This window comes from Chenopodium quinoa, unplaced genomic scaffold, assembly GCF_001683475.1.
Source record: "Chenopodium quinoa cultivar QQ74 unplaced genomic scaffold, ASM168347v1, whole genome shotgun sequence".
NCBI lineage: Eukaryota > Viridiplantae > Streptophyta > Magnoliopsida > Caryophyllales > Amaranthaceae > Chenopodium > Chenopodium quinoa.
The window spans coordinates 1,071,245-1,087,358 of NW_018742899.1; the positions used below are offsets into that span (position 1 = coordinate 1,071,245).

The 16,114-nt window shown below is 34.4% G+C and overlaps 2 protein-coding genes across 2 annotated transcripts; both read right to left on the reverse strand.

The window, feature by feature from the left end:
* Positions 1–1,516: 1,516 nt before the first annotated feature.
* LOC110727022 (probable xyloglucan endotransglucosylase/hydrolase protein 25) lies at positions 1,517–3,965 on the reverse strand. Its single transcript, XM_021906557.1, has 3 exons — positions 3,681–3,965; positions 3,485–3,571; positions 1,517–1,552 (listed from the first exon to the last, which is right to left on the reverse strand). The coding sequence occupies exons 1-3, from the start codon at positions 3,963–3,965 to the stop codon at positions 1,517–1,519; spliced, it is 408 nt and encodes a 135-aa protein (XP_021762249.1).
* A 1,288-nt stretch (positions 3,966–5,253) lies between these two features.
* LOC110727076 (probable xyloglucan endotransglucosylase/hydrolase protein 23) lies at positions 5,254–7,070 on the reverse strand. Its single transcript, XM_021906615.1, has 3 exons — positions 6,363–7,070; positions 6,047–6,240; positions 5,254–5,839 (listed from the first exon to the last, which is right to left on the reverse strand). Exons 1-3 carry the CDS (start codon positions 6,645–6,647, stop codon positions 5,437–5,439), a joined length of 882 nt encoding a protein of 293 aa, XP_021762307.1. The 5' UTR covers positions 6,648–7,070; the 3' UTR covers positions 5,254–5,436.
* Positions 7,071–16,114: the final 9,044 nt, after the last annotated feature.

Consider the following 16,114-nt stretch of genomic DNA (forward strand, 5'->3'; position numbering starts at 1 on the left):
ATTTACCCTTACTTAAAAATTTTGATTTTCTTAATTTTACCCTTATCTTACTTTAATCACAATAACCTTTTTAATCTAATATAAAATCATTAACCTAATTCTACCCACCCCATTTACTCATCTCTTCTACCCACTACCCATTCATCTCTTTCTTCAACCTCTCTTCATCTCTGTCACCCCCTTCATCTCTTTCACCTTCACCCTCTTTATCTCTTTCAACCTCTTCATCCCTCCTCCCTCACGAGTCACGACCACCGCCCCTCCCACCACCATTCTCTCTCCTCCTTCACGACCACCTTCCATCCCACCACCGTCTTTCTCCTCCCTATGACCACGACCCTTAGCTCCCACCACCACGAACAGTGTTGTCTCTCTCTTCGAATTTTCAGCCGGATCTGCTTTAGGCTTGGAACTTGGTTTTTGAATTTCAGTCGGATCGATGATGTGCTTTCTCTCTCTTCGAGCGTTGGATGATGTGCGATTAACGATCCATATCATTTTTTTCGTTTTTTTTTTCTAGATCTGCTTATTGTTGATTAACGATCCATATCGTTTTTTTTCGATTTTTGTACTTTTTTCGTATTTTTTTGTGGGTGATTTATGTTCGAATTTTCTGGGTTTTTTTTTTCGATTTTCTGGGTTTTGATTTCGATTTTCTGGATTTTGATTTCGATGTTCTGAGTTTTGATTTTCTAGGTTTTGATTTTGTATTTCTGGGTTTTGATTTTGATTTTCTGGGTTTTGATTTCGATTTCTGGGTTTTGATTTTCAAGGTTTTGATTTCGATTTTCTGGGTATTGATTTCGATTTTCTGAGTTGCTGTTCTTCGTCTGATTTTCTAGGTTTCTACGGTGGTGGGTGGGTATAGGGGGTGGGTGGCGTGGTGGGTGGGTTAGGATTAATAGGTTTTCTACGGTGGTGGGTGGGTTTGGGTACTTGGGTGGTGGGGTGGTCTGAGTTAGGGTTGGGTCTTGGTGGCGTGGGTGGTGGGTTTGGTGGCGTGGGTGGTGGGTTTGGTGGCGTGGGTGGTGGGGTGGTCTGGGTTAGAGGTGGGTCTAGGTGGTGGGGTGGTCTGGGTTAGAGGTTTGGGTGGTGGGGTGGTCTGGGTTGGAGGTGGGTCTGGGTGGTGGGGTGATCTGGGTTGGAGGTGGTTAGGGCTGATGGTGGTTGTGGTTTCGTGGGGTTGGTAGTGGTGGTGGTGAAGAAGGTGGTGGTGTTGGTGAAGGCGGTGTTGGCTGGTCTTTGCCACTTAATTATATTCTCTCTCCACCTTAATTACATGCCACAAGTTACTTAACTTTCTCTCATCTTTACTCCTTAACTTTTGCATTGGTTTCCGCAAACTTCCATTTATTTGCACATAACATTTAACGGAGGTAGTACTGTTAAAATAAAGAAAACTAATAAAAAGAGAAAAGAAATTAAATAAAAAGAAAAGGAAAGGAAACTAAAAATAAAAATGAAATCCCAAAACCAAACGTCTCTTGCTTCTTCCTCGATTTTCTTTTGTTCTTCTTCAATCAGCTTCAACACCACCACAATCAAGAGCATTCTAAATCAATTGACACCGTTAATCATCATTGATTATAGCCTTTGTATTGGTTGAAAGAACCTCAGCCGTAGAAAATCATTAATCTGTACGATTAGACCCGTAAAAATGGAGCAGCCGCGCGAACCCATTCGATCTGTCACTCCTTTGTTTTGCCCCGAACTAGAACAACTGGACTATGGAGCACGCGTGTCAAATTATAGGGTGCCCGTTCCACATTTGCTCTGCTTTTTTTTGGGTTAAATTGTTGCTTGATGCCGCAAATTGGATAAGGTTGTCCCCTTGTTACGGTTGTTACGGTGGTGTGGGTAATTGTTGTGGTGGTGTTGGAGGAAAGGCAGTAGCGTATCCAGGAATTCAAAAGTGCGGGTTCAGAATCGTTAAAAAATAAGATATAGGTCCTCCGTATGTTTTTATTGCAACGTTGGTGATTTCACGCTTGCAATGCACACTGTATAACCTAAATATCTTAAGTTATTTACTTCCTCCGTTTAGTTGACACTTTATAACTTTTACACTATTCACTACTACACTTTGACTATCTTTTGTGATTTATAGCTATGATAAAACATAGACAAGTGAGATCTTGTTTGAATTGTCTCATTGTATATTTTATCAATATCCACTTTTACAATTTACAATATCAAGATCAGAGATATTAATCGTTAAAATAGGGGTTGGCAAGCGTGATAAAGAAAGGTGTCAACTAAATAAAAACGGTGGGAGTATTAATTTTCTAAAATTATAATTGTTGATATCATGTATAAAAATATTTTTCGAGAAGAATCTAACAAGATCCGACTTTTTTCCCAATGTATGAATCACAAAAAATGATCAAAGAAGTGTATGTGTAATATCACAAAATTACAAACGTTGCAACTTGCAATCACAAAAGAATGTAGGGAGTATAATTATTAATAGATATGTTCAAATTCCGGCTTACAACAAATAACACATAACTTAATACAATTGAATACATTTAGAAAAAGGGGATTTACAAAAGCATTCAAGTTTTTATAAACTTTGGAGAAAAAAGTTGGGGAGAAAAACTAATTAAGGAGAAAAAATATTTAGGGTAAAGGGGTTTGGGATATTGGAAGTTTAGAAAAGTAATTGAAGCAAAAGGGAAAAAAATTAAAAAGGCTAAAAAATGAATGTTTTTGGGTATTGAATCCATAACCTTGAAGGCCAAAACACACAAGTAGAAACTCTATCCTGCCATTGGGTTATGTTGTTTTTCCTGATTCACTTGTATAGACAAATTGTTTATATCCCTTTTTTCGATTTGAAAAAACATTTCCAAAAATAAGTGTGTTCAATGAACCCACTTGAAACCAGTGTGGATCTGCCACTAATGAAGTGTGAAGGGGCTGTATCAAGTTATAAGCGAAGCAGGTCAGGCATTGGTAGGAAAGGTGTTCTAGGCAATGGACGATGCTAATTTTGTGGTGGTTAGTGGTTTGATGTGTGTCGCGGCTGTTGTTGTGGGTGATGGTGGTTGCGAATGAGGGAGCAGGGGATTGCGACTGCAACTGTTTGGTGTGATGTGTGTGTTGGGTTTCGAAGTGTTCGACACTACGTGGAATGAACCCCCCCCCCCCCCAAGGGAATCGCTCTCACCTCCAAACTCCTCTTTACCCAACTACCATGACCACCTAATAACTACCCTTTAACAACTTTAAAAACACCACACAACCACCAAAACCACCACCTAGCCACCAGAATCATCCCTAGCCGCCGCCACCACTGCCTAGCCACCATTAGAGTCGTCCCTAGCCGCCGATACCACTACTTAAAAAACCCTCTCCCTCTCCGTAAAATGGTCGCCTGACCCTCCTCATCTCTGTAAAACGGCCGGCCTGCCCTCCCTTTACTTCCCCACCCCTCGCCGACCGTTTTTGTACTTCCCCACCCCTCGCTGGCGAGGCTAAAGACATTGGTATGAAGAGTATAAGGTTGACCAGAGACATTTCCTAAGAACTCGAAGTCAATCTCATCATGAGTTGGTCCTTGTGATGATAACTGCATACCAAATAAACACCAAATTTAGCCAACTGATCATATAGAACTAATAACTTGGTTTTCGAGGCAAAAGATCTTACCAAAAAAAAATTAATAGTATGAGACTTGCGTAATAAGCAGTGACAGTACCAGCAGATTTTCCAGGAACGAGTTTAAGCTGCATATCAATTTTACCGAACAAATACTCGTTTTTGGACTGAAATCCAGAACCAGAGGTTTTATCTAGTGAAAGAGTAAGTTGTTGGCCATTCTCAAGAATCTTACCCCGGCCATCACCCCAGGTTATGTCGAAGTCTCGGTGGAAGTTTCCAGCCACCAAGACTACGCCAAATGAAGAAGCAATGATCAAGAGTGTACCCAACAAAAGACTAACTTGTGTTTTGGTAGCAGCCATATTGTATATTAGTAAATGAAAAAAAGTGGACTAGAAGCAATGGTTTGTTAAATTCGATTCAATATCTTAAGTATTTGTTATACGTGTCCCTCAACTTCCCCACCCCTCGCCGACCGTTTTTGTACTTCGTTTGGTTTCTTGGTCTAGCCGGAAAGTAAATCGATTTTTGGGACGAGAGGAAGTGCGGCTCCAAGGGTGGTTAGGAAGAGGTTTCGAGCGTGGTTGGGAAGGGTTTTGAGGGTGGCTGGGTGGTTGGGGAAGGGTTTCTAGGGTTTTTTTTAGGGTGGGGGAAGGTTTTTGGGGGAGGGGAAAGCTGTTAGGGAGGAGAGGAAGTGCGGCGAGGGGCGGGGCAGGTGCGGCGAGGGGCGGGGTGGCTGGAAAAGTAGGATAATGAAGAAAAAGGGGGTTGTGTGGTGGTGGTGGTGGTGGTGAGGTGGTGATGTGGTGGATCCGATTACCTTTGATTTTTAAAACAAACAACACACTAAATTTGAGGGATTTTCATTCCATTCTCTATTATTTCCTTTGTTCATTCCATTCCCTTTACCCATGCAAACCAAACGGCCCCTTATTGTAACATACTAACATCATTCAATTTTTTTATTCATATGAGAGTATTTTGTTTGTACTTATTGAACTTATTTTGTTTAAATTTACTCTATTTAAATTATTTTACTTAAACTTATTTTATTTGAAATTATTTTTTCTGATCAATTAATTTGAGAATTGGCAAATATTCCGTATAATAATTGAGGAGAACTAAAGAGAGAGAGAGAGGGACAGAGAAAAGTAAGTAACAAATGGAGGGAAACTGTGTGGAAAAATAAAATAAAAAAATAAGTATTTTTTTTTTAAGGCCATGGTTGGGTCAATATCTGAAAATTTTGGTCAACGATCAGAATCCAACTAAGGTGCCATAGTACACCAAAAAGTGTTCTATAAAGTATAACTGTATAAGATAGTTTATTTCACAAAACCCGGCTTTTTTATTTTTTTATTTATTTTATTTTTTTTATAGGGTTTTGCTCATAATATTAATGATAATTTAGGGCATATGAACATGTATCTATACGAAGTATATATGGTGCATTTGTAAATGGTAGTTGATATTATACTGTGAACACATCCTATCCTAATACTCTTATTTATATTTAATTTTTTTTATTTTGAAAAAAATCACTATTAAGAGTTGTAGATAGTAAAATTGAAGTACTCATCTGTTTGTGTCACAACATAATGGATAGAATATGGGTGTTCAAGTGAAAGAAAATAAATCAGAAACAACCAGTTTGATTAAACCAAAGATTTTTGCTTCTATTAATCATAACATGATTTGATAATGCTATATTACAACTTAACTAAAAGTGGAAAATTCTAGCTTATAGTACTTGCTAGTTGCTACATATAAATAAAATCGAATCAAAGAATATAATTAATTGAATGAAATATAAGGTATATAGTTTTAAGCAGTCTAAGAAGTTGTGGTACACTCCTTAGGAAGGCCTTGAGGAAACCTTTTTAAGTCAGTGCAATAATTGTAAATCATGTAGTTCTTCTGCACCCATTTCATCCTAGCATGACTCGCGTTATCAAGCTCTTGTGTCAACCAGGCATTACCAGTAGTCGCGGTGGTTGAACGTGTGCTGCACGTTGATCTACCCCTTCCCATAACACAAGCATTGGCATTGAAGTTCCTGTATGATGCAGTGAATGGTGCTTTTGACCAATCTGCCTTCACCCTCCCGCCTTGCGTAGCCCAGTCATCTGCATTCCATAAACTCGAGTATAATCTCATTGGCTGTCTCTTTGGGAATGGAACTCCAATTGACTCAGAGTTCTTGAACTCTCTGATGGCTGTTCCGTCGACAGAGAATCTGTAAATGTGTAAACACCATCAGCATTTTCTCCCTTTAGATGTCTTATAATGATTTTAAGGTACGATTTTGTAAGGAAAAAATTTATTTTCCTTAACAAAATTTCATTATTTGACCATAAATAGTATATGTGACTATTAATTTCAGATGAAGGGGGCAGGGAAGGGCGGACTAGTTAAGTAATTGCTTGAATGAACGTAAACTTACATGATTCTTCGGGGATTCCAGAGGATAGAATATGTATGAAAATCAGCAGTAGGATCAAACCAAAGGTGAAATTGTTGTTCCCTTCCTCCTTTACCTTGGCTAAAGACATTGGTATGAAGAGTATAAGGTTGACCAGAGACATTTCCTAAGAACTCGAAGTCAATCTCATCATGAGTTAGTCCTTGTGATGATAACTGCATACCAAATAAACGCCAAATTTAGCCAACTGATCATATAGAATTAATAACTTGGTTTTCGAGGCACATGATCTTACCAAAAAAAAAAAAAAAAAAAAAAATAATAGTATGAGACTTACGTAATAAGCAGTGACAGTACCAGCAGAGTTTCCAGGGACGAGTTTAAGCTGCATATCAATTTTACCGAACAAATACTCGTTTTTGGACTGAAATCCAGAACCAGAGGTTTTATCTAGTGAAAGAGTAAGTTGTTGGCCATTCTCAAGAATCTTACCCCGACCATCACCCCAGGTTATGTGGAAGTCTCGGTGGAAGTTTCCAGCCGCCGAGACTACGACAAATGAAGAAGCAATGATCAAGAGTGTACACAACAAAAGACTAACTTGTGTTTTGGTAGCAGCCATATTGTATATTAGTAAATGAAAAAAAGTGGACTAGGAAATGATTAGTGAAAATTGATATGTTACGTTCGAATGGCGGATACGTATATATAGGTAAGAAAAAGGAGGACGACAAAGGCGAAACAGCTGGTAGAAAGAAGGATTACAGGGGAAGGTCATGGTCTGAAGTTGTGGAGGATGAAGGTGAAACAGCTGCAAGTTTAGCTGGATGGATGTGTTAGTAGCAATAAAGCCGTGGGGCGTTATCTACTTTTTTTTGTTACGTAATATTCCTTCCAAATTTTTTAAGTGTCCCTTTATAACTTTTGCATTATTTATGCACATCATTTTTACATTTGACTAATATTGATACTTTGAGATGATTCTAATGTAGTTTTATTATTTTTAACTATCATAATTTTTTAAAATGAATGGTTGAGATTATTTGTTTTATTTATTTATTTTTGATTAGTAATTTTAATTAAAAATAATTTTTAATTATTTTAAATATATTTTTATCTCCCAGAATTAATTTTTTTAAATATCTTCGGAATTCTATAATTAAAAAATATATATAAAATAATTTTAAAAAAATAATTTTTAATTAAAATTACTAATTAAAGATAAATAAAAAAACAAATAATCTCAGTCGTCCATTTAAAAAAAATTATGGTAGTCAAAAATCATAAGACTACATTAGAATTTTCATGATACTTTGTAGACAAGATTAAACATAATTACGTAGTATGTGGTACTCGTTACAATCGTATATCAATGTATAGTTTCCGAACATAAATATTTATATATATATATATAAATTTTTAATAATTTATACCTATTAATAATTAAAGATATTACGAGTATTAATCAAAGTTTCGCGTTGGCATTTATATCGCTGAAAACAAAATGCTTTGTAGGGAGTAAGGGAGTAAAATTTGTGGTTATGGACCTACTACACGTTTAAAATTTGTTGCACACGCCTGGATCATTAAGGGTTTAAAAAGGGGTGTTCAAAACTTGTGATTCATAACCATATTGGCCAACTTGCTAGAGTATACATAGGTGAGGGTTGAGGTAACTTGGTTGCTTTATTTTTTAAATATGTCGGCAGGGATGCTGTGTAGGATTTTGGATTGTAGTGGATTTATTTGGATAAGGAATTACTCTCCTGATACATTACAAGTTGTTTGTCTAAGCTAGCTAGTTTCCATATGATGAACGACTTTAAAAGATCACGTTGAGTTGGAAACTTAAAATGTATATGAGTGTACATAACCACTGGTATAATGTATAAGAGTACAATACTTGTACATATTGCACTTAACCTTGCTAATAAATTTGAAATAGAGGTGTCAATTCAAGTTTTTGTTCAGGTTCAGGCCGTGTCATTTTGAATTTGAGTCATCCTAGCTTAGGCCGTGTTATTTTGAAATAGAGGTGTTAATTCAGGTTTTTATTCAGGTTTAAGCTGTGTCATTTTGAATTTGAGTCATGCTAGCTTATTTTGTTCATGCAAATTTAATTCTAAATTGAGTCACTTCAAATTAGTTCAGTCGGTTATTTTGGTTCGATAAGTTTTAGAGACCTCTAATATGAATTCCATCCTTATGAAATTGAATCAAGTGACAACTTCATTAATTTCTAAAACAGATATGTTTGCTACTCGATATTTCTTATTGGTGTCAATGTATTAAGCTATTAACAGAGGGGAGTGGGTTGGCCAACGTATAGCGAAGCTGCCAAACTTTAAAGTCTGAGCTTGTATTGATGCATTTGTATATTTCAATCCAAAATCAAAAGTTGTTTGATGAATTCATATGGCAAACTTTTGATTAATGATATTCAGTGGCGAGAAAATTGGAGGAGCGGTATGTTTTGGCCTTTTGGGCTTATTTGGGGTCAGCAATTCGCCAATTCAGCTTTACAATTACGCAAATTCTTGTAGCTAATGTAGCCGCACCACCTACATATATATGAACATATAGTAGTTCAAAAATAAACATACATTTTTTTTTTACTTTCCTTATATCTTAACTCCTTCTCTCTTCTCTTTTCTTACCTTTATTAATTTTCTATCTCCTCTGTTTTCTTCTCATTTTGAAACTTTCTCTCCTTTATTACCTCTATAAAAAAAATAACATGAATACCTCACTTTCCTTCAATCATTATTCTTTTTTGTTCTTCTACTTCGAACATTTTTCAATTCGTCACCATTGTAGCATCCTCCATTGTCATAATCTTCATCGCGACCGTGAATCATGAGGTGATTTTGAGATTTTTTTTTATTTTTTTATTTTTTTTTATAAATAAGTGAATGTTATAAAATTGTTGATTTCTATCAATTTTTGCATTTGTGATTCCTAATCTATCATTTTATAGATTGAAAATTATTTTCTCCATGATGAACCAATATAAGATTTAGGGTGGATATTTAATTTATAGATTTAAAATAATTACAATCGAATTTGTGTATAATTTCTGTAAAAAAAAGGAACACGTAGTACTTTAAAAATGAACATTTAGTACACTAAAAATGAACATTTTATACAAAAAATATGAAAATATTTTAACGATTTATTTTATCTTTATTTTTGGGAATTTGAACCTGTATGAATATATGAAAATCATGTTCATTTTTAATATAATAAATGTTCATAATTAACATTTTTTTATATGTTCATTTTTTTAAAGTCCATATATTTTATGTACTGTTCATTTTATTATGTATATGGGTTATTTTATGATTGTATGATAAATGTTCATTTTATATATACTAAATGTTCATTTTTTGTTACTAATTGTTCATTTTTTTTAACGTGTTCATGATACTTTTTTTTTTTTACTTAATGTTCATTTTTAAGGTCGTGGTCTAGTAATTCTATGGTTATGATAATCATGCTTATTTTTAATATACTATATGATTTTTTTTTATTTTTTTTTTGTAAGGTATTCACTGTTTAATACGAAATTTTCAATTTTTTTACGTGTTCATTTTTTTATTAATAAATGAGCATTTGTTTACGTGTTCATATTTTTTTTATGACATGTTCATTTTATAGGCCGTGGTGCATCTATCCTAACTGTACCAGGGTGCATATAAGACTTATTGTTATTATTATAGATATTTACAAAAATGCTTTCGATTTTATCTTATTAGGTACAACTAGTTATATCATGAATAAGCTAAGCAGTGGTTGTTGTTATTATTCTCCTAAGAATCTTGTTTGTTACAAAGCAGTTTTGTCATTTCGTACTTTAGTCCATAATTTATTTATTTATTTATTTTAAGTGACACACTTTTCATAAACTTCTGTTTTTTTAAGTGGTACACTCCCTCTTTTTGGATACATTATACTCCCTCCGTGTTTAAATAATTAAAACGTTTTTCTTTTTCGGTCGTGTTTAAATAAATAAAACGTTTCCTTTTTTAATAACCTATATCTATTTTTAAATAATATTCTCTCTACTTTTTAATAATATTAGATGAAAGCTCATGCGATGTACGGATTTTTAATACATAAATCTCAAAAAATTACTCCGTAAATTTCTTAGTTAGACTCTACATTTTTTTAAATTATTTGATTCATTTTATTATTTAAAGATTTCAGACAAAATAAAATACAAATCTCTTTTATCATTGGTTTAAATAAGCCCTTGCTTATACGTTTATTTTAATAAAATATAATAATGATATCAATTATTAACGGTAAGGATTTTTTTAGAATATTTTTTTAGGATTAATTTTATTCAAGTTAATATTTTAAAATCATAATCTTACGTGGCTCTTGTTTTAAAAAATCACAATCTTATATGGCGTTCTAATTTTTTTTTAAAATCAAAATTCTACGTGTTGATCTAAAATCTTGGGAAAAAAACACCCCTTTATATATACACGGGATTTGTTTTGGGAAAAGATATAATGTAACTTTTACTTATTTCTATATTTTATGCTTTCCTAGTTAGATGAGGATTGTAATTAGGAAACTAAATAGATTTTAGGTATATAATCAACTAGTTTGGTGCCCCGTGCGATGTCCGGGTTGTTTACTGAATTAGAAGATAAACTTTTATTTATGTACCAAGTTTTTAAAATATATAATTGATACAAAATAAGTTACTCCTTCCTTGTTTTAATAAGTGTTACAGTTTGACCGACACATAATTTTAGGCAATTTAATTGACTTAAACAAAATAAGAGCTAAGTGGGGTAGTTAGAGTATTAAAAAATTATAAAAAAAGATATTAGATTAATAGTTTATTGAAAAGTAATGAATGTGAGTGAAAAAATATAATAAAAAAAGAGTATTAGTGGGTTTAGGTGGAGACCATGAGAGGAGAGAGATATATTATTTAAATGTAGGTTTTTGCAAGAAAAAAGGAAGTGTAATACTTATTAAAACACGGAGGGAGTAGGAATTGATGTGATTTTTTGACGATTTAAATTATGTAGTAGGTATGTAATGACTAATAATAATATTGGTGAAAATGTTCAATTTAAAAAATTATAAAAAAAAATAGCAAAATAAGCTTGAAATATTAGAAATAATTTCTAAAAATTAGCCAAAATAAATTAAACAAATAAAATTGTTCAAAGCCCGTTGGGTAGACCCGAACTTTGGGCTACCGTTGAACATTTCTTAACCCGTGACATAAAGTGACTCGACCCTAAATGGCCCGTGACCGACCCTAACAGGTGTACATACAGTAATAAAATCATATTAGATTGTGAAGTATTTTATTTCAATCGATTAGTATATATTATAAATGAATGTTGTACATTTTGAACTACTTCCTTCGCTCCTAAAAAAAATGATATAAAAATAAATTTATATGATAAATTATTTGATTGTTGTCTACGTGGTGCGACATTTGGTGAAAAGTTAAAACGCCAAGTGATGCTGTCTCGTGATCTGGCTAAACTTATAATTTATTTTGTACCTGTGAAATATTGGTATTTTATAGAATTAAAACTCTAAACCAACAATTTTATTCTATAAATCTATCCAAATTTTATTGAAAATAAAACTCTAAACTAACTTTTTTATCCTACATAATCTATCCAAATTTGTATCCTAATAAAAAAATACAACTTTTTTATTCATAAAAAATATATCCAAATAAATCCTACATGTCATACTAATATTTAATTGTTGCCTACGTGGCGCAACACGTGGCGAAAACTTAAAACGCCAAGTGTCGTTGTCTCGTGGCCTAGCTAAAAGTTTAGCTTTATATTGTTATATGATAAACTAGTTTTGTACCCGTGCTATGTCCGGATTGTTTATTGAATTGTAAGATAAACTTTTTATCTATATGCCAAATTTTAAAATATATTATTGATAAAAATTAATTAGGAATTGATATGCTTTTGTGACGATTTAAATTATGTGTAAGCATGTAATGACTAATAATAATATTGGTGAGAATTTTTTGATTAAAAAAGTATAAATTTTTTTTAGCAAAGTAAGCTTGAAATATTAGAAATTTCTAAAAATTAGCCAAAAATAAATAAAAGAAAAAATTTGTTCTAAGCCTGCTGGGGTTGACCCGAATCCCAAACTTTGGGCTAGGGTTAAAAATTTCTTGACCCGTCACTTGAAGTGACCCGACACAATTGACAGGTCTACGTACAGTAATAAAATCATATTAGATTGTGAAATATTTTATTTCAATCGATTAAAATATATTATAAATAAATGTTGTACATTTTGAAATACTTCCTTCACTCAATAAAAAAAAATTATGATATATAAAAAAAAATATGATAATTACTGAGAGTAATAATCTAATTTTTTTTTTGAATAAAACTATAATTTAATTTGTACATATGATTTATTGATATTTTATCGAAAATAAAACTCTAAACCAACAATTTTATCCTAAAAATCTATCCAATTTTTTTTTTAATTAGTGGATAATAGGGTAGTATTTTGAAAAAATGGAAAAGCGTAATCTCATTTTCCGTTAATCTTCTTAAAACAGTCCCACCTAGGCTAGGGGTGAACAAAAACTCAGGGTACCCTACTGAATCCGAATCGGAACATATTAGGAACCACAGGTTCCGGTTCTGGAACTTGTACAGGACGTTCCGATTTCGGGTAGTAAAATAGAGAACATGTTGCAACACGTTCCGGTTCCAAAACCTGTAGGATGTAGGGTAACCTGTAACCTGATAAAAGTATCACTTAAGCCCAAACCATATTCCCTCCGTGTTTTAATAAGTGTTACACTTACCAAATGTGCCCGTATTTTAATAAGTGTTAGTGTGTTACACTTCCTTTTTGGCAAAAAACTATATTTTAATATTATATCTCTCTCTTTTCGTGGTCCTCACTCAAACTCACTACTATTTATTTTATTATTTTTTTCATCTCATATTCATTACTTTTCAATAAACTATTAACTCCACTATATATCTTTCTTTTATAATTGTTTAATACTTCAATTACCCCCACTTACCTCTTATTTTATTTAAGTCAATTAAATTTCCTAAAACTATGTGCCAATCAAAGTGTAACACTTATTAAAACACGGAGAAAATACATCAATTCAAGCCTAATTTTTAATAATTTAAAATAAAAATATAGTTATAAATATATATATATATATATATATATATATATATATATATATTAAATTTGCTAAAAAATTATTTTTTAATAATTGTCGCAAAAACGACCTTTTTCGACGGAAATTCCATAGGAAACTACCACCCAAAAGATAAAAAAACACCCCAAACCATCACCACCGGCCCCCACCTCACACCACCCTACTCTCCTACAACCACCAGTCCACCACTCTCTTTTCCCAGCCACACCACCCACGCAAACCACCCTGCCCCCTCTCTTTTTGAATCGCTAAACATCGCCCGCAAATCTCCACATAAAGCCCACAAATTTGTATTGAAGTGACTTTATTGCCCTTTTATTTTTTTAAAAAAACACTCTCTACATCTCTCTAAAAAAAAACCAGAAAATCTACCTCTCTAAAAAAAATTAATTACGACAATGTCGAGGTGGAAAGGGAAAGAGGTGGCGGCGGCGGCGGCGGAGGAAAGGCGGCGACCTGGTGGCAAGGTAATTATTTAAATAATTTTTTTATTAAAAAAAAAATAGAGGGCGAAGGTGGGGCGCCAGCTCCGGCAGCCAACGCCGGTGGCGTGGCGTCTGGCTTGGAAGCCCAACCACCGGAGAGGCGTCCAAACCAGACGCCAGGCCATAGGCTGTGGCGGCCAGAGCTGGCGCCTGTGCCTATGGGTGGGCGTCTAGTTCAGGCGCCTACCCACTGGCTATGGCTGCCGGATTTGGCGCCACCGCCAGTGGGTGGGCGTCCTGGCCAGGCGCCCCACCTGCCTTTAAATTTTTTTATTTTTTATTTTTTTTTGTTGTTTTTGGAAAATCAGAAATTTTGTTTTATGTCTAATTTTTTTTTGTTAATGTGTTTGATTTTTTTAAATATTTAACCTCTTTGTGTTTTTTTTTTTATAAATCTAGTATGTATAATTTTGTATAAAATATATATACTTTTTTTTTGTGTTAATGTTTAATTTTATTATGTTTGATGTGTAAACATTTTTTATGCCTTAATTGATGTAGTATGTGGAAATTGTTTGTGTTAATGTGTAATTGTTTTTTTTTTAAATGTGTAACACATTAGGGTATTATGTGTGTATTTGTGTATGTGTAATATTTTTTTTTATTTTTTATGTTTAATTATTTGAAATAATTTTTTTTTTTGGAAATCAGAAATTTTGTAATACATTAGGGTATTATGTGTGTATTTGTGTATGCATTAGGGTATTATGTGTGTATTTGTGTATGCCGTATAATATTTTTCTATGTTTAATTATTTGAAATAATTTGAAATTTTTGTTTTGTGTCCTATTTATTTATTATGTGTTTGATTTTTTATAATTTTTATTAATTTTATGTTTATAAACATGACGATATGTTGGAAGTGTTGGTATTTTGTATGTGTAGGTAGTTATTTATTTTTCTAAAAAACTTTTGTATGTTTATATATTTTTTAATTGTTTGTAGAATTCACTGGGTCGTCATGGTGCGAGGAAGAATGTAGAGCTTCTTAGTAGAAGCTATTCAGTGGAGAGGTCGGGGCATAGACATGTCAGATCCCGTGGTATTTCGGCCTCAGCTCGTAGAGAACGGATCCACCGTCGGGATGAGGATGACGATGACGATGATGATGCTGAGGAGGGTGACCAGGAGGAGGAGCAGGAGGAGGAAGCATATGAGGATGAGGATGTGGACGATGGGAGTGGACCGTATGATGATTACGGTCCATTCAGTCAGAGGGTTGATGACATGTACGAGACACATATGGTAGAAGTGCGTTAGGGTAGGGGTGGTAGGTTTGTTAGTAGATCTGGCACATCATCTGCGTCCACTGTGTCTGGGGCAAGCAGGAAACAGTCGAGGGCCGTTAATGATTCTTGGGTTGTTAGGAGTGAGGTGCCCGGTGGGCCTGTAGACGGGAGTGTGATTCCTAGCTTTCTAGGACACATAGCTACCCGTATTTGGGAGGACCAGGAGAGGCCTTCAGTTACGGGCTTGTTGAAATGTGGTAGCCTGTAGGATCTTCCTCCACTTACCATTCACCAATCTCTCTGCCATTTCCAAATTCTTGTTGAAAAGGTTGTAGGCTTTCACTTTCACGCAGTTGTTGATGTGCCATGTGCATAACAAGTGCTTCGACTCTGGAAACAACTCCCTAATGGGGGCAAAGAGACCTCCCTCACAGTCACTGACGATGGCTGCTGGATGAACATTAGGCCCGATGTAGTTTCTCAGCTTCTCCAAGACCCAATAATAACTTGGAGTCGTCTCATCCTTGATGATTGCATGACCAATCAGAAAGTTCTGGTTCGTTGGAGTCATCCCCATGATCTCAACCAGTGGGAACTTGTACTTGTTTGTCTTGTACGTTGAGTCGATCAAAATCACAAATGGCCAAGACTTGATCATATCAGCACAATCAGGATGCACAAGGAAAAGATGAGTCACCTCTGCTGTATCTTCATCAGAATCAAACCAGAACAGGTAACCACATGATTGTGCCTGGTGTAGCAGCTGCTGTATAGGGTTCCTTCCCTCTGACCGTTCAAACCTGAGTTGTTGTCTGACGTTGTAGATGTGTCTTCGGTTTGGATGGTCTTCTGGAAATTTCTCTAACACAGATGCTAATATTTTAACAGGCTTGACTTGAGCATCACTCATTTCTTTCACAACTAGTTTCGCAGCAGGACTTAAGCCGCTCAGCTGTCGATGACCCTCTTCATATACTATCATCTCATGGTTGTGATACCCCCATTTAGAGTAACCAATCACTTCCCAACAGTCACGACTCCGTAGTTGTCGAACCTTTACTCTGAACTCACACCCACAACCTTTCCGCTTTGTATCAAACCGAGTGGCTGTACGAAAATCTCTTTCTTCTCTTTTGCGATAACGGTCGCATCTCAAAATGCTATCCAT